Below are 25,184 nucleotides of genomic sequence, written 5' to 3'. Positions count from 1 at the left end.
ACCAAACAGATTATCTCATACAGTTCCAGATTTAACTTTATTTGCTGTTGTTCTGTCTACTTGGAGAGCGCACTGCTATCTGCTTATAGGTTGCAGCCTTCTCTATAATTATCAACCACACAGCCAAATTATGTATCAGATGCAAACTTCTAAATCATACCCTGATATTCAAATTCAAATCACTGTAAAGGCTACAAACACAACTGAGCTGGAACTGATTATGAAACCCCTCGAGAACAGCCAGCCACTCAAAAATATCCATTATCCACTGCCCTTTGCTTTCAGCCTCTGAACCAATTTTGGATTCAGCTTTCGAATTTACCTCAGATTCCACGGGTGTTTACTTTTGTGATCTGTGTGACCGATTTGCCATATGAGGACTTACCAAAAGCATTGCTAAAATCCAAACACAGTACACCAAATCCACAACCCAACTGACATGACTTGTTAGCTTCTCAAAAAATAACTCAATGATTTTAGCTAAATATCCACTAGATTGGGTACAGAGTAAGTACTGAGCTTATTTCTGACAACTAATTCAATTCTAATCTTTTATTATTAAGGATAGCATGTTGAACCCAACCAATCCCAATGTGTCCCAAATAATTTGGTTGCCCAAGATTAATCAGCAGACAAATATTTTGCATTCATTTTATACACGATATAAGAAAATCTCCCATATTGTCTGTAAAACAGATGGTTGGAGAGAGGCAGGACGGACAACAGAGATGCCAGCCAATCTAACGTAGGACTTCCTCCCAAGAATGGAGTACAAGTCTCAGACCTCTGACTATAGGAGTTGGGATGTTACGTTGAGGTTGTAGAGGATGTTGTGAAGCCTCTTTTGAAGTGCTGTGTCCAGTTCTGGTCTCTCTACTACAGGAAGGCTATCAATAAGCTCGCGAGGGTTCAGATGAGATTTACCAGGAAGTTACTGGGAATGAAGTTATCAGGAGAGGTTGGACAGGCTGGGACTTTTTTCACTGGAGTGTAAAAAGTTGAGAGGTGACCTTATAGAGGTTTATAAAATAATGAGACACATAGATAAGGTGAATGGCAAATGTCTTTTCCCTAGGGTGGGGAATTTCAAGACTTGGGGCAGATTTTTAAATTGAACGGAGAAAAATTTATGAGAGACATGAGAAGCCATTGATTTTACACAGAGTGGTTCCTGTGTGGAACGAACTTCCAGAGGTGAATGTGGATACTGTTAAAATGTTAAAAACACAGTTTAGGTAAGTACATGAACAAGAAATGTTTGCAGGGATTTGGTAAGCATAAGCAGGTGAGACTAGATTAAGCAGCATCAGAGGAGCAGGAAAGCTTGACATTTCAGGGTCCCAACCCGAAATGTCAAGCTTTCCTGCTCCTCTGAAGCTGCTTGGCCTGCTGAGTTCATCCAGCTTCACACTGTGTTATCTCAGATTCTCCAGCATCGGCAGTTCCCACTATCTCTGATACTAGATTAGTTTGGGATTATGGTCAGAATGGAATTGGTTGGATTGAAGGGAATGTTTCTGTGCTGTATGGCTCTATTTCTCACCTTGAAGCAATGAATTCTACACCCTGCAGCTCTAGATTTACAAGAATGGTTTCAGATCTTCAGTGAGGAAGTTTATAAAATAATGAAGGGTATAGATAAAGTTAATGGTGAAGAAGCTGGGGCAGCCTCTTGAAGAGAAGGATGAGGGAAGGTTTAACAAGAGATTTTCAAAAATCATGAGAAGCCTGTACAGAGCACATGTAGAGATACTGTTCTCATTGACAGACTACTAACACTTTATATGACAGTATGTCCTAAATTTAAAGTATTCACCATGTGTAGCTTGAGGAAATGTTTGAACTGCAAAGTGTTATACTTTGCAACACTTTGAAAATTTAACATAAACTGGAGACTGAGGTTCAAACGATTCTGAATAGAGATAGGGTGAGCCTTTAGAACAGCAGTGAGATTAGAAATATTGAAACCAAGAAAGTAGGAATTAGGAGTAAACATTTAGGCCTTTGAATCTGATCTGCCATTCAATATAATCATGGTTTGACATCCAACTCATTTCTGTGTTCCCATTTTGTCCCTTTATGCTTTGGTACCCTTAGCCTGCAGTACTATGACTAACTCCTTGAAAATATTCAATGCTTTGGGCTCAACTGCTTTCCATGGCAGACAATTCCACACTCAGCACTCTGTGTGAAGAAATTTCTCCCTATCTTAGTGTTACATGGGTGGCCTCATATCTTGACACTGTGATCCCTGGTTCAGGATTCTCCAGTTAAATCCTAAGCATTGATAGTGGAGAGAGTGAATGTTTCTGGAGGTGGTGCCAATTAGAAAACTAGGTAAAGAAGATAAATTAGATGTTTTTAATGCTAGAGGCCTGATAGGTAAAACAGATTACTCAGGGCATAGTTGGGAATATGGAACTGGGATATCATGGCTATTTCAGAAATGTGGCTCAGGGAAGCACAGGATTGACAGCTTAATGTTCTAGGGCATAGCTGCTATAAGAAGGATAGAAATGGGGGCAAGGGAGGAGGGGGTGTGGTGTTTCTGTTCAGGGATAACATTATAGCTGTACATAGGGATAATATTTCTGGGATTATGTCCAGTGAAGTTTTTTGGGTGGAACTGAGAACTAAGAAAGGGATGATCCCCTTGTAGGGATTGTACTATAAAACTTCCAATAGCAGGAAGTGGGGAGGCAAATTTGTAAGGAGATCTCAGATATGTGTAAGGATAATAGCGTGATTACAGCAGGGGATTTTAACTTTCCAAACATGGACTTTGACTGCCATAGTGTTAAGGACTTGGATGGAGAGGAATTTGTTAAGCGGATACGGTAAAATTTTCTGATTCAGTATGCGGATGTACCTACTAGAGAAGAAGCAAAACTTGACCCACTCTAGGGAAGTGAGGCAAAGCAAGTGATTGAATTGTCAGTGCTGGAGCACTTTGGGTTCAGCAATATATTACTTTTAAACTAGTGATAGAAAAGTATAGACTAGATCTAAAAGTTAAAGTTCTAAATTGGTGTAAGGCTAATTTCTGTGATATTATGCACAAACATGGACGTACTTGGAATAGTGTAGGTTAGTTGGGCTTGAGATCAGTATGACAGGTCGGCACAACATCGAGGGCCAAAGGGCCTGTACTGTGCTGTAATGTTCTATGTTCGATGTTCTAAGGGTGGACATATTGATTTAGTGTGAAGAGCAAAAGAACGAATGGCAACATAAGAATTATTTTTAACATGGCAAGTGATAAGAACGTGGGATGCATACCTTGAGGATGAAGTGGAGGCAGATTCAGTTGTGCCTTTTAAAAAGGCTTTGGATAATTATCTGATGATACTAATTGTACACAGCTAGAAGAAAAAGGTAGGTGACTGGGAGTCCATTAACCGCTGCTACAGAGACACAGCAGAGAAGGTAAACTAAGTGGGCTTCATCTGTAAAATAAACATTCTAAAAGCATCTCATAAAATTGCAACAACACATCTTAAACACACTAAAAAAAATCACACGATACATCGTGTGATGGGTGCTGAACAAAATGCCATAGAGTCATTCAGCACTGAAACAGACCCTTTGGTCCAACCAGACCACACTGAACATAATCCCAAGCTAAACTACTCCCACCCGCCTGCTTTTGACCGATATCCCTCCAAACCATTCCTTTTTATGCACTTCTCCAAATGTCTTTTAAACATTGCAATTGTACCCACATCCAACACTTCCTTGGGAGGTTCATTCCACATACAAACCACCCTCTGTAAAACATTTGCCCCTCATGTCATTTTTAAAATCTTTCTACTCTCATTAAAAATGTGCCCTCTAGTCTTGAAATCCCCCGTCCTCTGGAAAATTCTACTACCATTAACTTTATCTATACCCCTCACTATTTTATAAACTTCTATAAGGTCACCTCTCAGCCTCCGATGCTTCAGTGGAAGAAGTCCCAGCCTGTCCAGTTTTTCTATGTAACTCAAACCTTCCATTCCTGGCAATAATCTCTTCTGAACACTCTCCAACATAACAATGTCTTTCCCATAACTGGGCAACCAGAACTAGGCACAGTATTCCAGATTAGGCCTCATCAATGCTCTGTACAACCTCAACATGACTTCCCAACGCCTATGCTCAAAGGACAGAGTAATGAAGGCAAGCATGCCAGACGCCTTTTTAACTACCCTGTCAACATGTGACACAAACTTCAAAGAATTATGTATGTATCGGCACCCCCCTAATCCTCTGCTCTATAACACCACCCAAAGCCCTAACATAATTATATAAGCCCTTCCCTTGTTTGTTGTGCCAAAATGCAATATTCAGCTGTCTTTCTCCTTTCATTGTGGCAGGATCTTTGTGCCCACTTGGGAGTTTTAGGAGGGGAACTTAGTAGAAACTTCTTTACTTGAACTGGCTTAAATGTGCAGTCTCTGTAATGTGTCATTGACGGTGACAACATAGATGCATTTAAGGGGAAGTTAGATAAGGAAATGAGAGAGAAAGGAATCACGAATGGGATTAAAGGGGAGAGGTCCAAGGGGCTATTTGATTGATGTGTACGAAACCATTAGGGCTTGAAAGGGGGAGAAACTGTTGCCACTGGTGGGAAGGATTGAGAACTAGAGGGCACAGATTTAAAGTACATTGAGAAAAAGAAATAGCACAAGGAAAACCTTTGTTACACAGTGAGTGCTTAAGTAGTGAATGCACTTTCTGAGGATCTGGCAGAGGTAGGTTCAATCAAGGCACTGATGAGGGAATTAGATTTGAAACAGAATCTGTGCAGTTATAAGGAGAGAGCAGAAAATGGCACTATTTGCATTGCTAATTTGGAAAGCAGGCCACAAACATTGCAGAATAAATGGCTTCCTTCTGTGCTGTAACAATTCTGAGGTTGAATTAGTTACTAACAATATTGTTTTAATACTTGTTAAGAACTATTATTTGGACTCTTGATTGGGTGGATATAAGGAGGAAGGTTCGTCTTGTTGCGGCGACTAGAACTGGGCAATATAGTTTAAGAATAATTTAAGACGGATGAGTTTTTTTTCAGAGAACTGTCAGTCTGTGGAATTTCCATCCACAGTGGATGTTGGGGTTCACTGAATTCATTACTAGGCGGTCAAGGCTGGGAGAGGGCGGAGAGAGCCAGACAAGTCAATGAGGTTGAAACCACAACCAAAACAGATATGCTCTTATGGAGTTTAATGCAGACAAGTGTGAGGTGATGCACTTTGGTAGGAGTAACCAGAAGGCAAAGTACTGGGCTAATGGTAAGGTTCTTAGTAGTGTAGATGAGCAGAGAGATCTCGGTGTCCATGTACACTGATCCTTGAAAGCTGCCACCCAGGTTGATAGGGCTGTTAAGAAGGCATACAGTGTTTTAGCTTTTATTAATAGACGGATCGAGTTCCGGAACCAAGAGTTTATGGTGAAGCTGTACAAAACTCTGGTGCGGCCGCACTTGGAGTTTTGCGTACGGTTCTGGTCACCGCATTAAAAGAAGGATGTGGAAGCTTTGGAATGGGTGCAGAAGAGATTTACTAGGATGTTGCCTGGTATGGAGGGAAGGTCTTACGAGGAAAGGCTGAGGGACTTGAAACTGTTTTCATCAGAAAGTGGTTGAGAGGTGACTTAATTGAGACATATAAAATAATCAGAGGGTTAGATAGGGTGGATAGGGAGAGCCTTTTTCCTGGGATGGTGACAGCGAGCACGAGGGGGCATAGCTTTAAATTGAGGGGTGAGAGATGTAGGACAGATGTCAGAGGTAGTTTCTTTACTCAGAGAGTAGTAAGGGAATGGAACACTTTGCCTGCAACAGTAGTAGATTTGCCAACTTTAGGTACATTTAAGTAGTCATTGGATAAGCATATGGACATACATGGAATAGTGTAGGTTAGATGGGCTTGAGATCGGTATGACAGGTCGGCACAACATCGAGGGCCGAAGGGCCTGTACTGTGCTGTAACGTTCTATGTTTATCGAATAGTGAAGCAGACTGCAAAAGCCAAATTGTCTGCTCTTGTAATGCTGAAGTGCCTGAGGAGGCAGCCATCGAATACTGAACAACAAAGTTCTGAAGAAGCAGGTTCAATCAACACTCAACCCATGAAATGGTCTGGCAGCATGTGAAGAAACAAAAATTAGAGGAAGGGTCAACAGACCTGAAATGCTAACCCGGAGTTTTTTCTTCACAGATGCTGCTGGATCTGCTCAGCTTTTCCAGCAACTTCTATTTTTACTCCTGACTTACAGTTCTTTCGGTTTTTATTTAGTATTTGACTCATTAAATGTTTCTCTCTCCACTGATGCTGGAAAGCCTTGTGAGTTTCTGCAGCACCTTCCGTGTATGTTTCAGATTACCAGCACCCGCAGTAGAGGTAACAGGAACGGCAGATGCTGGAGAATCCGCGATAATAAATCTGCTGGATGAACACACCAGGCCAAGCAGCATCTTTCCTGCTCCTAAGATGCTGCTTGGCCTGCTGTGTTCATCCAGCTCCACACTTTATCATCTCAGCACCCGTAATACTTTGCCTTGACTCAATGTTGAGCTTCTGTTTGCCAAGTGCTACTGCAGAACATCTCACAGCACGTGGAGGTGGGACTGCCCACGTGGGTTCTCCCGCGGAAATTCTTATACCATCACAGGGGCATGACATCACGGGGCGGGGCCAGCGGTAACCCGGAGGCTCCGGCCGCCGCGTGCCCATTCTAACCGCCTCCGGGCCTCAGCGGAACCAGGACTGCACCGAGAACTTCGCTTCCTCCATCCCACCCGAGGGCTGTCCAAAAACCATCTCCTGCCGCTCGAGTGAAGAGACTGACCTGAGTCCAGAACCCGTTATCAGCCTCCAGGCTCCGGTAAACAGAGAACGCCGAAACGCAAGAATCGGCCATGGTAGCCCCTGCGAACGGTCGAGGAATGGGCGGGGCCGGTGCGTCCTGACGTCGGTACGTTCACTGTCGCCCCGCCCTCTGGTATGTGACGGACACCTCCGTCAGCGAATCAGCGTTCGCATGGCCCTGGCCCGCCCATTTTCCCCTCAGCGTGGCCTTTTTTCAATGAACCTAAAAGTATCATCCAGATGAGATGTTCTGAACAAGATACAAGTGCCGTTTTGCTGAGACGTTCACTCTCTTTCTCTTCACAGCGTACAAGTACCACCTTGCTGAGATGTTCACTCTCTCTTCAGGATGATACTGAGTTTCTCCAATATATTTTTGTTCTTTTTAAGGAAGTCCGAAAGGAGGTCCTTTTGTTTTTGAAGGTGTGAGTGGAAGCAGGGGGTGGTAGCAGGATTGATTGAGGCTTGCAAAAGAGAGTTAGATTGTTGCAAATGCTCAGCATGTCTGGCAGCATGTGTAAAGGAAAAGTCAGAGTTAATGTTTCGGGTCCAGTGACCCATCCTCAGAACATTTTAAGGAAGGGCCACTAGACCCGTGACGTTAACTCTGATATTTCCTTCACAGATGCTGCCAGACCTGCTGAGCATTTCCAGCAACGTCTGTTTTTGTGCCTGATTTACAGCATCCGCAGTTCTTTCAGTTTTTATTGAGAATTAGATTGTTCTTTTTCTAAGAATGCTTTGGTAGGGTTACAGGGAGAAGGCAGAAGAATTGCAATAAACTAAATGCGTATTTGATGATCCAGTGCAGACATAGTGGGCTGAATTGAATCTTTCTGCCCTATACAATTCTATGATTCTGAGAGCCAAATTATAAAACACAAGATCTAGATGGAAAGATGTAAATCCACAGCATCACAGAACACAGCCAAACACAGGTTTCCTCCAGGTGCTCAGGTTTCCTCCCACAGTCCAAAGATGTGCAGGCTAGGTGGATTGGCCATGTCAAATCGCGCGTAGTGTTCAGGGTGTGTGAGTTATAGGGGTTGGGTCTGGGTGGGATGCTCCAAGGGGCAGTGTGGACTTGTTGGGCTGAAGAGCCTGTTCCCACACTAGGGAATCTAATCTGGGACATCATTGAAGCTAAAATTCAGTTAACTTTCAGGGTGTTCTGAGCCTTTTCAGAACTAGCTTTTTTGCTGCAGGTGGTTTAAGAGAGCTTAAGATCGATCTCGTTTTGCTTTTCTGTTTCAGAAGCTACCAGTATGTCACCCAAGTACTGGATGATAACTAACTCAGTTGGGGGCATTTGGCGGATGTAATTTTGTAAGGCCGTGTGGTATTCAGATGGGTTGTTGTGGAATCTCGTGGATGGATTGTTTTTTCCGTACATTAAAGGCAAACCATGACTGTACTTCAGGTGCTCGTAGTACTGACCAGAAGCTGTTAGCCATATCTATGACTGAAAACCCCTTGTGGTCTGGTGTTAAGGTTCTAAGTATAGTCGTGGGGTCGGCAACCAGTGGAGCCTTTTGATCAATGCACTGATTAGTCTTTCTGTAGTCTACAGTCAATCTCCATTCCCGACTTGCCTTCCACATGGGCCACACAATGACTAGGCCACCGACCCTCATGGTCACATACAGTCCATCTCTCCTCTGGCACAAAGCCAGTAGGAGCGTGGAGGGGCACGGGGTAGGCTTCTTCAGCGTTTTTTCATGTTCAGCAGTTCCTGCTTTTGTTGGACGGACAGCCTTTTAAACTAGGAGATCGAGATTACTCCCTGCTATCGGGGTCTGTCCTTCTTTGGGCACCGCCACCCTCTACCCCTCTGCCCGCACTTCTTGGACCAGTGACCTTCCTTCTCACAAATGTAACACTTACCTTGGTGTCTGTCCTGGATTTTTCTGCGGTTACTGGGGGTCTGTCCAACTTGTCTATAGGACTCGCATCTGGGCCCCCATATCCCGGTCAAGCTGGTGGGCCCGGTCAGCCAGTTCATAGTATTTGGTCCCAATCTGGTTTAGCAAGCTTCAGCGTTTTAGTGAGCCCTAGTTTAAGTCCAGTTGCAAAAGCAGATTTCAGCAGGCCATAGTCACAGTTTTTAAAATCTGTATCGTCCCTCATGTTTGTGTCGCCCTATGTCTTCCTTCCAGGTTGTCCTAACGCTTCCCTCACATTCTGAGACTTCCCCTAGTGGCCTTTTGACAGCAGGCAGTGACTGTTGTCCAATCAGTGTAAGGTGGACAGTATCTCTGGAGCCACTGTTGTATTGCTGACAAGCCAGCTTGCAGCTCCTGTTTGTATTCCCCGAGGGCACCTTTAACTACCTCATGGAGGTGAGGTCCTTCTCTCTCGGTGACTATGACAGTGCAGATTTGTACCCCATCCCAGGGATGGAGCAGATATATTCCCCTTAACCGGTCTGGGCTTTCCCAGGTTTTCGTTGGCCCTTTCTTTGGGTGAGGCATTTCTTTAGGCCACCTCTCAATGTTTTCAGGTACTTGCATGATGTGGTTTTCAGTCTGCCTTACTGGAGTATTCACCATCCTCTAATCTTTGAGAAGGTGACCAAACGTGTAGATGAGAGTAAACCAGTTGATGTGATGTATATGGATTTCAGCAAGGTGTTCGATAAGGTTCCCCACAGTAGACTACTGTACAAAATGTGGAGGAATGGGATTGGGGGAGATATAGCAGTTTGGATTGGATATTGGTTTGCTGAAAGAAGACAGAGGGTGGTAGTTGATGGGTAATGTTCATCCTGGAGACCAGTTACTAGTGGTGTACCGCAAGGGTCGGTGTTGGGTCCACTGCCGTTCGTCATTTTTATAAATGACCTGGATGAGAGCGTAGAAGGAAGGGTTAGTAAATTTGCAGATGACACTAAGGTCGGTGGAGTTGTGGATAGTGACCAAGGATGCTATAGGTTGCAGACAGACAAAGATAAGCTGCAGAGCTGGGCTGAGAAGTGGCAAATGGAGTTTAATGCAGACAAGTGTGAGGTGATGCACTTTGGTAGGAGTAACCGGAAGGCAAAGTACGGGGCTAATGGTAAGATTCTTAGTAGTGTAGATGAGCAGGGAGATCTTGGTGTCCATGTACACAGATCCTTGAAAGTTGCCACCCAGGTTGACAGGGTTGTTAAGAAGGCATACAGTGTTTTAGCTTTTATTAATAGAGGGATCGAGTTCCGGAACCAAGAGGTTATGGTGAAGCTGTACAAAACTCTGGTGCGGCCGCACTTGGAGTATTGTGTACAGTTCTGGTCACCGCATTATAAGAAGGATGTGGAAGCTTTGGAAAGGGTGCAGAGGAGATTTACTAGGATGTTGCCTGGTATGGAGGGAAGGTCTTACGAGGAAAGGTTGAGGGACTTGAGGCTGTTTTCGTTAGAGAGAAGAAGGTTGAGAAGTGACTTAATTGAAACATATAAAATAATCATTGGGTTCGATAGGGTGGATAGTGAGAGCCTTTTTCCTAGGATGGTGACGGCGAGCACGAGGGGGCATAGCTTTAAATTGAGGGGTGAAAGATATAGGACAGATGTCAGAGGTAGTTTCTTTACTCAGAGAGTAGTAAGGGAATGGAACGCTTTGCCTGCAACGGTAGTAGATTCGGCAACTTTAAGTACATTTAAGTCATCATTGGATAAGCATATGGACGTACATGGAATAGTGTAGGTTAGATGGGCTTGAGATCGGTATGACAGGTCGGCACAACATTGAGGGCCGAAGGGCCTGTACTGTGCTGTAATGTTCTATGTTCTTTGCGTCACCATTTTCTCAATTTTTACTTTCTTGGTTTTAAGCGGTCATAAAAGTGGTGTTGGGGATATATAGTCCTCATCACTGTCACTGTTAGCGGTTCCCTTGGTCTCAAGAGCTCAGCCTTATTTTGCTTAGCCATTTTCTCGACGTTGTGGGTGGTTGAGTACGGATCCCATATCTGCTTCGGAGCTGGGGAGGAAACTGACGAGACTATCTGTTCATCCTTCAGTTTTTTTTGTTCTCCTTTACAGGCTCCTGATTTTTAAGCTCAATTTCCTCCCGTTTGGATCTTTCCTTCTGTAGCTGTTCGTGCATAGCTTTTATTTGATCTTTAAGATTATTTACTTCTCGATCATGGGCTGACTTGGTCATGATTTTGTTTCTTTGCTGGAGTTGTGCCTTCAATGTAAGGGACCATTTAACACTGCGCTTATTCTTCTGCTGGGTGGTTTTTTTTCCCAGGCACGTTTCATGTCCTCCAGGGACCACTGTCCTTTTGGAACATTATAGTTCTTTTTGATGCTAGTTTGGGTCTCCCCTAATGAAAATTGTACTTCAGAGTACTGAAATAACTGCTGCAGCATTTCCCTCTCTATTATGTCAGGAGGGCAAGCTCACCTTTGGAGGTTGTAGATTGTTTATGGCACGTGATTTCAGGTAATTATGTATGACCCCAGTAAACTATGTCTTGCTACAGACTTCTCATATGGCAAATTGGTCACATGGATCACAAAAGTAAACACCCATGGAATCTGAGGTAAAGTCGAAAGCTGAAACCAAAATTGGTTCAGAGGCTGAAAGCAAAGGGCAGTGGATAATGGATATTTTTGAGTGGCTGGCTGTTCTCGAGGGGTTTCATAATCAGTTCCAGCTCAGTTGTGTTTGTAGCCTTTACAATGATTTGAATTTGAATATCAGGGTATGATTTAGAAGTTTGCATCTGATACATAATTTGGCTGTGTGGTTATAATTTAAAAAGAAGAAGCCTGTAAGCAGATAGCTGTGGGCTTGCCAAGTAGACAGAACAACAGCAAATAAAGTTAAATCTGGAGCAGTGTGAGGTAATATGTTTGGTAAAGGCTAACAAAGCACACAAGTAGGTAGTGGTAAGATGCTGAGAATCATGGAGGAACAGAGATCATGCAGTGCAAGACAACTGCACTCTAGAAGTGGCTGGACAGATCGATACACTGCTCAGTGAGGCATTTAAAATATTGGTTTATATTGGTTCAGCCATTCGACATGAGCTGGGATGTTATGTGGAACACTGCTGAGGCCACAGCTGGAGTACGGTGTGTAGTTCTAGTTACTGCTCTATAAATGTAAAGTTTCCATAGTCTCAGAAGACCATAGGTCTGCCTTCTCATCACAGAGAGAGACACGACTGGTGGTAAGTTTAATCTGAGGGTCATCATGTCTCAGGCAAAGGGTGAAGTCAGGAAGGTAAGACCTTATTGTACCCTCAGCCAGCATGGGAATCGAATTTGTGCATTGGCATCACGTTGCATCGCAAACCAACTGTATAGCCAACAGAGCTAACCAATCCCCATCTTCATTGTAGGAAATATGTAATTGCACTAGACAGAGTACAGAGAAGATTTCCAAGAAGCTAAGCTAGACTGGAGAATTTTAATTGTAAGGGAAAGCTATCACATCGTAAGACACTGAGGGTACATGTAGCATACTTACAGTGACTGCTATAATGAACAGACTGATACTGACATAAACTGTGTTTCAACCTGTGACCATTTTGGTTGTCAAACACTCATATTTTTGTGCTAAATCATCCATGTTTTGATATTGTAGAGAAAATTTTGTTGACTTTCCGCTGATGTCCTAATGAATGATTATTTCTTACAGAAACAGTGGTTAGCACTGCTGCCTCACAGTGCCAGGAACCTAGGTTCGATTCCGGCCTCGTGCAGCTGTCTGTGTGGAGTTTGCGTATTCTCCCTGTGTCTGCGTTGGTTTCCTTCAGGTGCTCCGGTTTGCAGGGTAGGTGGATTACCTCTGCTAAATTGCCCATAGTGTCTAGGGTGGGAAATGCAAGGATAGGTTGGGAGTGGATCTGGGTAGGATGCTCTTTGGAGGGTCAGGGTGGATTCAACAGGCCGATTGGCCTGCTTCCACAGTGCCTGGATTCTATGGGCTTCGCTAAGGCATTCGACAAGGTTCCACATGGTAAACTGGTTAGCAGGGTTAGATCACATTGAATACAGGGAGAACTAGCCATTTGGATGTAGAACTGGGTTGAAGGTAAAAGACAAATTGTGGTGGTGGAGGAGAGATAATGGGAACTGCAGATGCTGAAGAATCCAAGATAACAAAGTGTGGGGCTGGATGAACACAGCAGGCCAAGCAGCATCTCAGGAGCACAAAAGCTGAGGGTTCAGGCCCAGACCCTTCATCAGAGAGTCTAGGCCCGAAACGCCAGCCTTTGTGCTTCTGAGATGCTGCTTGGCCTGCTGTGTTCATCCAGCTCCACAGTTTGTTATTGTGGTGGTGGAGGGTTGCTTTTCAGACTGAAGGCCTGTGACCAGCAGCATGCTGCAAGGATTGTTGCTGGGTGTACTGTTTTTTGTCATTTATATAAACAATTTGCATGTGAACAAAGGAAGTATGGTTAGAAAGTTCGCCGATGACACCAAAATTGGAGGTGTAGTGTATAATGAAGAAGGTTACCTCAGGGTCTAACAGGACCTTTGATCTGTTTTGGCCAGTGGGCCAAATATTGCCAGATGGAGTTTAATTTAATTCAATATGAGGCACAGCATTTTGGCAGGGGAAATCAGAGCAGGACTTATACACTTAATGGTAAAATCCTGGGGACTGTTGCTGAACAGAGACCTTGGAGTGCAGGTTCATATTTCCTTGAAAGCGGAGTCATAGGTAGGCAGGATGGTGAAGAATGCATTTGGTATGCTTGTGTTTCTTGGTCAGTGCTTTGAATACAGGATTTGGGCGGTCATATAGGACATTGGTTAGGCCTCTTTTGGAATACTGCTTTCAATTCTGGTTAGAGATAGTAGGAACTGCAGATGCTGGAGAATCTGACATAGCAAAGTGTAGAGCTGGATGAACACAGCAGGCCAAGCAGCATCAGAGGAGCAGGAAGGCTGACGTTTCAGGCCTCGAACCTTCTTCAGAAATGATTTCTGAATAGCCAACCTCCCCAGAATAGGGGAGACAAATCTAGAGAGCACAGGTTCAAGGTGAGAGGAGAAAGATTTAAGAGACATAATCGGCAACATTTACATGCAGATGGTGGTGGTGCCAGAGAATATGTTGGAAGCTGGTACAATTACAACATTTAAGAAGTATCTGGATGGATATATAAAGAGGAAGGTTTTAGAGGGATATGGGTAAATGGGACTAGATTTGTTTAGAATGTCTGGTCGGCATGGACGACTGTTTCCATGCTATACATCTCTATGACTGTATGACTGCAGTCACTTGGTGGTACAGAACTTAAGTACTGCTAAACAAAACAGACCCGCTACTGATGATTTTTGCCTTGCATTCGTCAAGACAGAGTCACAAGAATGACAAATCTCAAATGGAATGATATACTGCGTGATGACAAGGTGCCGATTGGTTGGCAGGTTGAATCTGTGCTGTGGAACAGAGAACTGGCAAGCTTTTAATCAAATTCAAACCAGGCACATTAATTCTGATTGGTCAAGGCATTACCATGCAGAATATGCCAGGGAAAGCCAGTCCCCCAGCCTTTTGTTTTGTGAAGAATGATGCAATTATATGGAAATATTCTTCCATGGAATTTGAGTGTGATGAGACTCTGCAACCCATCTCTAAATGCTCTTTTGAACATGGTAGTAAGCTGCCTTTATCAATAAAACTGAATATGTTGGTAGGCCATTCCAGAGTGCAGAGTTTAGATTCAGCTGCATTACAGTGGGGCAGGAGCCTTTCCAAATCTGACAGGGATTCATTTTTATGCCCTCCAACCTGGGCTAGTGTATCTGTTGCTCCTGATGTGGTCCCCACACATCGGTGAGACCAAGTGCAGACTCAGTGACCGATTCGCAGAGCATCTGTACTCTGTACACTATAATCAACAACACCTGCTGGTTGGCAACTATTTTAACTCTCCCTCCCACTCCCTGGGTGACATGTCCATTCTAGGCCTCCTCCAATGTCACAATGACACCACGCACAAACTGGAGGAACAACACTTCAAATTTTGCCTCAGGGGCTTTCAGCCCACTGGCCTCAACATTGAATATACCAGTTTCAAAATCTCCCCACCCCCAGCCTCATCCCATGCCCAATTGTGCTTCTCGTCCCTGCCATCTTGACCTGATACAGCCTGTCCATCTTTCTGTCCTAACTGACCCACCCTTCCTACTGACCAATCTCCACTATCCCCTACCTGCATCCACCTGTCACCATCCCATCTACCTTCCCCCCCCCCCGCCCCACCCCCATTTATTTCCAAGCTCCCTTCCCCCTCCTGAGTCCTGCTGAAGGGTGTTAACCTGAAACGTCGACTTTCCTCTTCTCTGATGTTGCCTGACCTGCTGTGTTCATCCAGCTCCATACTGTGTTGACTCTGATATTTGTCATGCTTGCTACCTCCTGGAGTCACATATAAACTAAACTGCATTACAACGACAGATTTTTTTTCCCGAAAAGACTTTTTATGATGTGGGGTAGCAGATTTTAAGTAATCAAATATTCTATAGCCACCATTACTGAAACAGGTTTTTAACTTCAGATTTAATTAATTACAGAATTTAAATTCCTCAGCCACTGTGGTGGTGGGATTTGAGCTCATGCTGTTGAATTGGGCTAGGCTTCTGGGTTATTAAATCATGATTATACCATATCCATTACACTAATGTGTTCATATAAAAAAATCATTAAATAGAACTACATTACAGTAGATGCTAAGTTACAAATGTGAGCTTTGATAGGATGATTATGCTTTGCATAAACTGTCTTTTTAATTGAAGGTAAATTATAGAATAGAATAAAACCGTGGAATTCCCTCCAGTGTGGAAACAGGCCATTCAGACCATCAAAGCACACCTACCCTCCAAACAGCATCCCACTCAGACCAATCCCCTACCCTACCCCTGCATTTCCCATGGCTAACTCACCTAGCCTGCACATCCCTGAACAATATGGGCAATTTAACATGGCCAATTCACCTAAGCTACACATTTTTGGACTGTAGGAGGAAACTGGCGCACCCAGAGGAGCCAGGGAGAATGTGCAAACTCCGCATAGACAGTCACCCGCGAGTAGATTTGAACCCAGTTCCCTGGTGCAGTGAAGCAGCAGTGCTAACCACTGTTGTCTGGATCCCGGTTATTGGTTTGTACAGAGAGCAGAAGTTTCAATTCTCAGATCCTCACAAATTACCTTATTAATGTATTAAACAAGACGTGTGTTGCTTAAATGTATTTATCACAAAATTAGACCTAATATATTTTCCCACAAACTGAGCTAGGACGTACTTAAACACCCATTAGCGTGCTCTGACACTCCCCAAGTAGTCATAGAATATAAAAGCTATTACCTGATCAGGATAGCTGCTGCTGCTAATGAGGACTGATGCTGGCCAAGCAACTACACTCTATGTCATTACCACGTCCTTGATGTAGGGCCTGCTTCTGTGAAAGTTGGTCTTTGGAGTTTTTGCTGGTTGCATGCCCCAAGGGTCTTTTTTTTATTCTTTCTCTTATCTCTCTCAAGTTGTGCTGTCTTCTTCCCTTTGGCTCAGGCTAATTCACTTATCACGTGCCTTTACCTCATTGGTCCTGGCCCAGAGACTTGGGTAGCATTACCACAACAATGAGAGGGAAAGAGAGCAAAACAGATCAGGAGATAATGGGAACTGCAGATGCTGGAGAATCCAAGATAACAAAATGTGAAGCTGGATGAACACAGCAGGCTTCTCTGATGAAGGGCCTAGGCCCAAAACGTCAGCTTTTGTGCTCCTAAGATGCTGCTTGGCCAGCTGTGTTCATCCAGCTCCACACTTCGTTATCCAAAACAGATCAGGAGTTGTGTTATGCAGAAAGAGCTAAAAACTATCAGGCAGAATGTGGGGGAAGCCTTGTGTACTGTTCGGTGAGAAAGAAGATGCAGTGATATAAAAGCATGGGAATATTTGCCTGACGAGGCCAGGAGAAGAGATCACCCAAGTGGACCTTACAGTTGAAATGCAGTTTGGGAAATTTCAGGAGACTGAGTGAATGGACCTTCAATAACCAAAGAAAAGTTGTGATTCCATGAAAGAGGGATATGAAAACTCATTGAAAACTGAAAATGACTCTTGACTGTTCCTTGAAAAGACACAATTTGGTGTGTAGTGATTGCAACAAGATCGACCAGATGGACCTCACAGAATACAAGAACCCAGATTGGGGCTGTTAATCTGGTCTAATAAGGGAGTCCAGGCTGACAGATATAAACAAGAGTGTCAGAGGTTCTTTTCACTCAGCTAGCTCTTTGGGACCTGTGTCAGTGAGGAGGATACTCCATGTGTAATTAAAGGGTGACTTGCTGATGGGATACTGCCCTCCATTGAGTTATTTCACAGTGAAGAGTGTTTTGTATATTAAAAAAAGTGTGTGTGTGGATTATTGAGACGTTAGTTCATTTGTGTGTACTATCAAAAGGCTCATTGTGTACTGCTGCTTCACACTGAGCTCCTAAATGATATGCCATTACCTTCCACTCTCAGGTGCAGGGCAAGGAGGCAGGACTCACATCCGCTTCAGTGGGAATGGGAGTGAAACCCATCCTGAACCACATGGTGGCCATCTAGCTAATTGACCCAGGCCATTAATATCGGTCATATTTTCTGTAGTTTAGAGTATCAATTGCCTACTATTTATTTTTAGTGAATGTTGTTTTCAGTTTGCTCATTACAGTAAAAGTCTTAAAACTGGAATGTTTTATAAGATTCCTTTTAAATGTTATCAGTCTCGATGGGGATTGTAATGGCTGTAAATTTGAAATAAAAACAGAATATGCAGGAGCTCACCACTGGAACAAAGAGAAAGCATATCAGAAGAGAAAGCTGGCACCAGAAGAGATTTTGAGCAAGGCCTCTGGCATTGTTGGCCTTGATTGGTAAGAGATGGACAGGAGCTACCCAAAGTGAACCGACAGATAATTTTCTCTCCTTGTGTAGCTTCTGGTCTCCCTAAATCTCCTGAGATTAGGTAGTGTGCAACAATTTGAAGCTTGTTTGCAAGAGTACATTCTATGCCCCAGCCCACTGAAACACTTATGCATGGCAGCAAGTCCAATACTAATTAACAACACATATTGAACTGTTTATTTGGATCGGCTTGAAGTGACAACAAATGAATGTTCATCAGGTTTTGAAGACTTAAAGATCAAATCCTCTCAAGAAGCTAAAGCTGACAATCAATTGCATGGCCCATGTACATTGTGTCTGGGCAAACGTGGAGCTGAGGGTGCGTTCAATTGTATTGATCCACCAACAGAGTTTATCTATCCAATTACTTCTATTTAACATTGTACAGGAGGATCGTTTCTACTGCTGACCTTGTAAAATAGATTTTTTTGGTGAGGAATGTTCTGCCTCAAGTACATTAAACAGCCTGAGTGTGACTCTTCTTTGTTCATTAGAGCAATTTGTTGTGCTAATGTAAAAGTTGCCTCAATGATCATTAACTTTTGTATTGCTGATTGGTTCTTTTGAGATGTGTTTTCGTGCAACTAAAAAAGTTCTAAGTTTAAGTTTGTTAAAAATATTTAATAGCCTTAGTTCAGTTGATAATATGCTAAAAAGGTGTGTATTCATCTCCCAGTCCAGAGGCTAGTCCACGTAAAGCAGATTGATATTTCAGTGTACTATGGGGAGAGCACTGTCCTATCGGAGATGTTGTCTTTTCATCTCATCAGAGATGTTAAAATGAGGCCTCATCCATTTTCTGAGGCGGAACTAACAGATGCAGTAGAAATATGCAAAGAGCTCAGTACAGTTCTGCTCCCATGAAATGCGCAACATTGCCCTCTCAATCAGCATCAATAAGACCAATTATCTGGTTATTATCGTGTTGGGCATCTTACCGTGACTAATTGGATGCAACATTTCCTACATCAGTGGCCATGTTTCAAAAACACTACATTTCTAAAGCAAAATGCCTTGAGATGACCTGAGTTTGTGAAAAATATGGTATAAACGTATGCTAGGCTTTACAGGAATGCTACTGCCAGGTGCAGATCTTGGTGGTAGTTGCAAATGTTCAACCGCCAAAGTGGAGAGGGGTTCCATGTGAACAGTAGTTGAACATAAATTTTTTTGAATTCATTATTGGAATGAGGGCATCGCTGGCTAAGCAGCATTTATTGCCCATCCCTAACTGCCGTCTGGACAAATAAGAGTCAACCACATTGTTGTGGGTCTGGAGTCACATGTAGGCCAGACCAGGTAAGGATGATAGTTTCCTTCCCTAAAGGACATCAGTGAACCAGATTGTCAATTGCTGGGAAAACCAATGGATTCATGGTCATTATTAGGCGCTTAATTATAGATTTTTTTTTATTGAATTCAGATTCTGCCATCTGCTGTGGCAGGGTTCAGACCCAGGTTCCCAGAACGTTGTCTGGATCTCTGGATTAACAGTCCTGCGATAAAACCACTAGGCTATCACCACTCCTGAGGTCAGTTAATCCTGAGAGGTAGGCTATTAACTATTTGTAGTAATTGGAACGTTGGTTGGCCCGGTGGATCCTGTTGAGTATGAGATCCCTAATTAGGGCTGCTAACCTGGGCCAATCAGGGAGCCCTGGCTGACAAATGTAAGCAGAGAGTCTCCTCACTCCAGAGACTGGCTGTGGGCTAGCTGATTAGAGTCCTTGTACTGTACTCATGTAAATAGAGGGTGACTTGGTGACAGGATACCAGTCTGCATGCAGTTTTCACATTATTAAACATTAAAACCACTGGCAGTTTATATAGACAGCATTTGCCCTCTCTGTCACTCTCATTTTCCGATTTGCCCAATCCATATCCATTTTGATGATCCTACCCCTATTCCCCACTGGAGAAATTCCCCAGTAGCTTTTTCTTCTTCACTGCTGCAGATTCTTGCTCAGTCACATCCCCTCAGCCACCTTGCCTTCGCAGTTGTCACTGACCTACACTTCGTCAATATCTCCTATTCGGTTCTGCTTCATTATCAGTCTTCACCCCTTCATTGAATCTTCCTCCCTCCCACTGGCCTTCCCTTCATTGACCCCTCCTACATACATCTCTCCCTGCTTGATTCTCCTTGATATTGCTGTGATGCCTTCCCACCCAACAGGCGCTATTCCACCTCCCATCCGCTGGGATTTAACACATCATCTGCAAAAACCTGGCAGAAACATGTCATGGTTCGAGTACTTCATTAATCTGCCCTGTGGGTCATGGTTCCTGATGAGCTCTGTAACAGACAAGTTTTGTTTTGCATTAGACAGCAGAGGATTCTGTAATGAATTGTATAGATCAGGGTCTGATTTGAAGCTCACAAATTGGCATTTGTAATGTATTACAGAGATCAGGTTTACATGAATCGCAAATGAAGTCTATAATCACTTGTAGAGATTAGGGTCAGTTTGAAGCATGCATGGTGTAATTGGGAATCTTTTCAGAGATTGGGTTTTGGCAGCTCTACTGCCTTTGTGATAATTTCGTGTTCTTTTAAATGGGAAACCTCACCAGCTCCCACAGTGGGCAAGCACGACTTTCATGACTTGGCATCCAGATCATGCTAGTCTAGATATGGTGTTGGACCTGTGCTGAGTTAGTTGATCTTAACCAAAACACTGGTGGGAATACATCAATTGACCTATGTGATAGTAGTTAAAGCAATGCAGGTCCCCACCTCTTAGCATGATATAGTGAACCACCACTGTGTGGGCATGAAGGTGGAGAGTTTCCACAAATGCAGTATTGATGGTTTTCCCAGGGAAAAGGTATGGACCATCACTAATAATGAACATAAAGTTCTGAAAAATAAAACCTGGAGAGACAGAAAGCAAAGGTAACTCTTTAAGTCCAATGTGACCTTTCTCAAGAGTTGCAAAGAAGAGTCGTATTGAATTCAAAACATTTGTTCTGTTCCCACAGATGACACCAGACCTGCTGAGTTTGTCCAGCAGTTCAGTTTTTATTTCCGATTTCCAGCATTTGCAATATTTTGCTTTTATTTTCGACAACCATTGGACCCCATTAACCTAGGTGTTGTTTTGCAGTTGCAGTGAAACATCGAAAAAACCTTAATGGGAGGGGGAGCTGTGGTTGTAGGTGAAGACTGACTCACACCTGAGAATAGGCTGCCCAAGGGCGTTTTATGAAGGTGAGATTCTTCCCAAAAGCTTCACCCCCCCCCCCCCCGCCCCCAACCGCAGAACTTGGAAACTGGCATTTCCACCATCACAGCATGGGAGATGTAACAGGACCCCAGCATGCAGCATTCATTCATAATTCATGAGGATAGATTAAAGACGTTGGGAGTGTTTCCTCGTAGGGAAACGGCAGCTGAGAGGAGATCTGATTGAGGCTTTGAAAATTATGAGTGGGTTGGAGAGAGTAGATAGGCAGAACCTCTTCCCGCTTGGAAAAAAAGATCAAAAGGACCCAATGATGTGCAGATGAAGCAAAGGTGACGAAAAGACACTTTTCACACTGCAAGTAGTTGTGGTAAACACTGTCTGAAAATGTGGTGAAGGCGGGTTGAAATGTGGCATTTAAGAGGGCATTGGATGATTATCTGGATAGGAAATGTGTGTGAGATATAGAGGAAAGGCTGGAAATTGGCACCAGGCATAATGGGCTGAATGGCCTCCTGTAATACTTTAGTGACAAAAATCAGCCTTTCTCCCACTCAGACTCCTCAAAGCCACTTGCTAGGAGAGGAAATAAAGCTGGCTGAAGTGGACAGTGAGACTTTTAAAGTAAGTTGTGAGTGCTTGGACAGTAGGTTCAACACATGGCCGTGAATTGAAGCAGACACAGTCATTGAATAAAATGGTCATTGGGCCCACATATCAAATTTTTCATTGTATCCAGCCTGCTGGCAGCAACAGCAGGAAATTCACCTTCCTGCTGGATAATGCCAACATTTGGGAAAACGCAAGGAAGGAATTTATAGTCAGTGCGATTGTAAAGCCACTGTGGCCTGAAGTAATTCCACAGAGACCAGTGTCCCATCACAAAGTCACCCTTTGTTTTGACATCGTAAGTCCTTGACACAGAGCCAGCGCTGAGAGTGAACAGAAGCTCTGAGAGTGAACAGAACCTCTGACACTCCTTTTATATCTGTCAGCCAGGGTTCCCTGATTGGACCAGGTTTACAGCTCTAATTAGGGAATTCATATTCTATGTGGCCCAGCTGATCACAGTTCATCCTGTCAACAGATACTGCCCACATTTTGCTCACGGTAGTGTCCCACCGTCTGCAAACAGCTAGCTGACCTTGTTACAATTGTTGCAGTCCTCCCCCTCTGACATAGGACGTAGCCCGGTTTTTTTTCTGGTAGCTCCTCAGGGGGTACTCTAGCAGAGGGTCAGGTTCCTCTCACTGTCTCTGTCTCTGATACAGGCGGTGTGTAACGCTCAGCAGCTCACCTCTTGCACCCAGAGTGATTCAGAAGAAATTCATTCTCCTGTTCAGGTGGTAAAGATTTTGAGGCGCTGACACCCGCTGTGTCCACCTCAGATTCTGAGGTATCTTGGAACACAATACAGAGAGGGCGAAACCTATGGGTTCTGGAACAGTCAGAAAGAGGCTCGGCGTGTTTTGCTCCCAGACTGGTTGTGAGTTTGCAGCTTTCATATGGTTCACATGCTTGTTCGGGACCATTACACCCACCTGAACTTTATACATCATTGAACCTGACCTCATGCCAACCGTGCTTTTTACCCATGCAGGGACAGTCCTGTGGTTCCTACACCAAACTTCATCCCCTGAAGTAATCTGTCTTTCTCACATAGCAGAGTCCAGTGTCCGGTACTGGTGTTCCTGTTACCATTTCACCACCACAACCCTCCTCCACCACAGCACCGCCCCCCCCCCCCCCCCCAAAACAAAAATTTGGACCAGGTTAACAGCCCCAATCAGGGAACTCATTCTGTGAGGTCCATCTGGCTGACCTTTTCACAATCGTTACATGGCTCTGAAACAATATCTCCACTCATGAACATTACCCTGTCTATTCTTTCCTTAGGCGATGGCTTGGCTGCTGTGCATTTCTAGCACTTGATCATTGCTAAATTCAAATCCCACCCAGGGAATTCAACTGTTAATCCAGTAGTGACAAATTGTTGCTTATCTGTTTGCAGATGGTGGGACACTACTGTGATCAAGATGTGGGCAGTATCTGTTGACAGGATGAACTGCAATTGTATTTTAGAATTAATTGCCTATGAAGAGACACAGTGTGAGGTTGTGAAAGGTACCACTTGAATCCTTCTTTTGCTATTTTGAACATCATCACCAACTCCTGTAATTGCTGACTACCACCATCTTTGCAGTCACACCTACTTGTACATTTGCATTTTGCTGAATCAGCACTTCAATAAATTGTGTACTTAATCTACTTATCAAAATATGCACGAAAGTCTGTAGGGGCCAAGACTCCTTTACATTTAAATAAAGCATTGATCAAGCACCATGCCGATTAATTCCTTCCTACCTCCTTTCCGAAAAAAGACAGTCTTTCTGGATGTGAGTTTGCTCGCTGAGCTGGAAGGTTAGTTTTCAGACGTTTCGTCACCATTCTAGGTAACATCATCAGTGAGCCTCCGACGAAGCGCTGGTGTTATGTCCCGCTTTCTATTTATCTGGTTAGGTTTCCTTGGGATGTCATTTCCTGTTCTTTTTCTCGGGGGATGGTAGATTGGCTCCAAGTCAATGTGTTTGTTGATGGAATTCCGGTTGGAATGCCATGCTTCTAGGAATTCTCGTGCATGTCTCTGTTTGGCTCGTCCGAGGATGGATGTGTTGTCCCAATCAAAGTGGTGTCCTTCCGTATCTGTATGTAAGGATACGAGTGATAGTGGGTCATGTCGTTTTGTGGCTAGTTGATGTTCATGTATCCTGGTGGCTCGCTTTCTGCCAGTTTGTCCAATGTAGTGTTTGTCACAGTTCTTGCAAGGTATTTTGCAGATGACGTTCGTTTTATTTGTTGTCTGTATAGAGTCTTTTAAGTTCATTAGCTGCTGTTTTAGTGTGTTGGTGGGTTTGTGGGCTACCCTGATGCCAAGAGGTCCGAGTAGTCTGGCAGTCATTTCGGAAATGTCTTTGATGTAGGGGAGAGTGGTTATGGTTTCTTGGGCCCGTTTTGTCTGTTTGTTTGGGTTTATTGCTGAGGAATCGGCGGACTGTGTTCATAGGGTACCCATTCTTTTTGAATACGCTGTAGAGGTGATTTTCTTCTGCTGTTCGTAGTTCCTCTGTGCTGCAGTGTGTGGTGGCTCGTTGGAATAATGTTCTAATGCAGCTTCGTTTGTGGGTGTTGGGATGGTTGCTCCTGTAGTTCAGTACTTGGTCCGTATGTGTTGTTTTCCTGTAGACGCTGGTTTGAAGTTCCCCGTTGAATGTTCGTTCTACGGTGACATCTAGGAATGGCAGTTTGCTGTTGTTTTCCTCCTGTTTTGTGAATTTTGATTGGGACAACACATCCATCCGAGGACAAGCCAAACAGAGACATGCACGAGAATTCCTAGAAGCATGGCATTCCAACCGGAACTCCATCAACAAACACATTGATTTGGAGCCAATCTACCGTCCCCTGAGAAAAAGAACAGGAAATGACATCACCAACCCAAGGAAACCTAAACAGATAAATAGAAAGCGGGACATAACACCAGCGCTTCACCGGAGGCTCACTGATGATGTTACCTAGAATGGTGATGAAACATCTGAAAACTAACCTTCCAGCTCAGTGAGCAAACTCACATCCAGAACCTCAACCTGAGCTACAAATCTTCTCAAGACAGTCTTTGGATGAAATAATACTGTGTTAATGGGGAAATTAACATGCTTGAGTGCAGGAATAAGGAGTACAGAAGAGAAAGAGCTGATTTTCTCAGAGGGAACGCAAGAACTCTAACTTAAAACGGTGAACTTGAGAGTTGATTTTAACCCTTAAGAAACCAGGGAGTGAGTGGGTAAAATGACTCTTGGGGCTTACATTTACAGTTTAATTCTGTTCCTGAACCCCCTCCCAACCACACAGAGCTGTGTGCTGGGGGTTGTTCTGAATCTACTCCCAGCCACATGTAGCTGTGAGCTGGGGATCACTTTTTCACAAGGCCCCTATTTCTGCTGTTCTACCCATCCTTACCCTACTCGCCCCAGCCCTGGCTGACTTCACCCTGACAGAAATTTCAGATTTCCTGGGCTTCACAATGCTGACCACTGGTCACTTTGTCTTCCTTTACAGCATTCTCTCTTCATCAAGTGATTGTCATCCTGTATTACAATTGAGTCTCAGACTCCCTATTAGTTCAACAATGGTGTAACAAATGATGCAAAACCATGTTTGGCCTTTTCAGTCAGATTAT

General features: G+C 43.8%; 1 protein-coding gene and 1 long non-coding RNA gene across 3 annotated transcripts in view; one reads left to right on the top strand and one right to left on the bottom strand.

The window, feature by feature from the left end:
* The window catches only part of riox1 (ribosomal oxygenase 1), a 61,570-nt gene extending 54,612 nt beyond the window's left edge, over positions 1–6,958 (bottom strand). Inside the window, exon 1 of the mRNA XM_059648695.1 lies at positions 6,838–6,958. Within this exon, the coding sequence (XP_059504678.1) occupies positions 6,838–6,909 (72 nt within the window). The 5' untranslated portion in view covers positions 6,910–6,958. The remainder of the gene's footprint in view (positions 1–6,837) is intronic.
* Positions 6,692–23,268, top strand: LOC132210020 (uncharacterized). Of its 2 annotated transcripts, none has more exons than XR_009446175.1 (3): positions 6,692–6,963; positions 12,488–12,622; positions 22,959–23,268. It is a non-coding gene; the product is annotated as an uncharacterized LOC132210020 (long non-coding RNA). The 2 variants fall into 2 exon arrangements; XR_009446176.1 differs by lacking the exon at positions 22,959–23,268 and adding an exon at positions 17,626–18,802.
* The last annotated feature ends 1,916 nt before the right edge of the window (positions 23,269–25,184 follow it).

This window comes from Stegostoma tigrinum, chromosome 9 (assembly GCF_030684315.1).
Source record: "Stegostoma tigrinum isolate sSteTig4 chromosome 9, sSteTig4.hap1, whole genome shotgun sequence".
In the NCBI taxonomy this organism is placed as follows: Eukaryota; Metazoa; Chordata; class Chondrichthyes; order Orectolobiformes; family Stegostomatidae; genus Stegostoma; species Stegostoma tigrinum.
The sequence above is the reverse complement of the archived record's forward strand: the minus strand, read 5'-3'. Positions and strand labels throughout refer to the sequence as shown.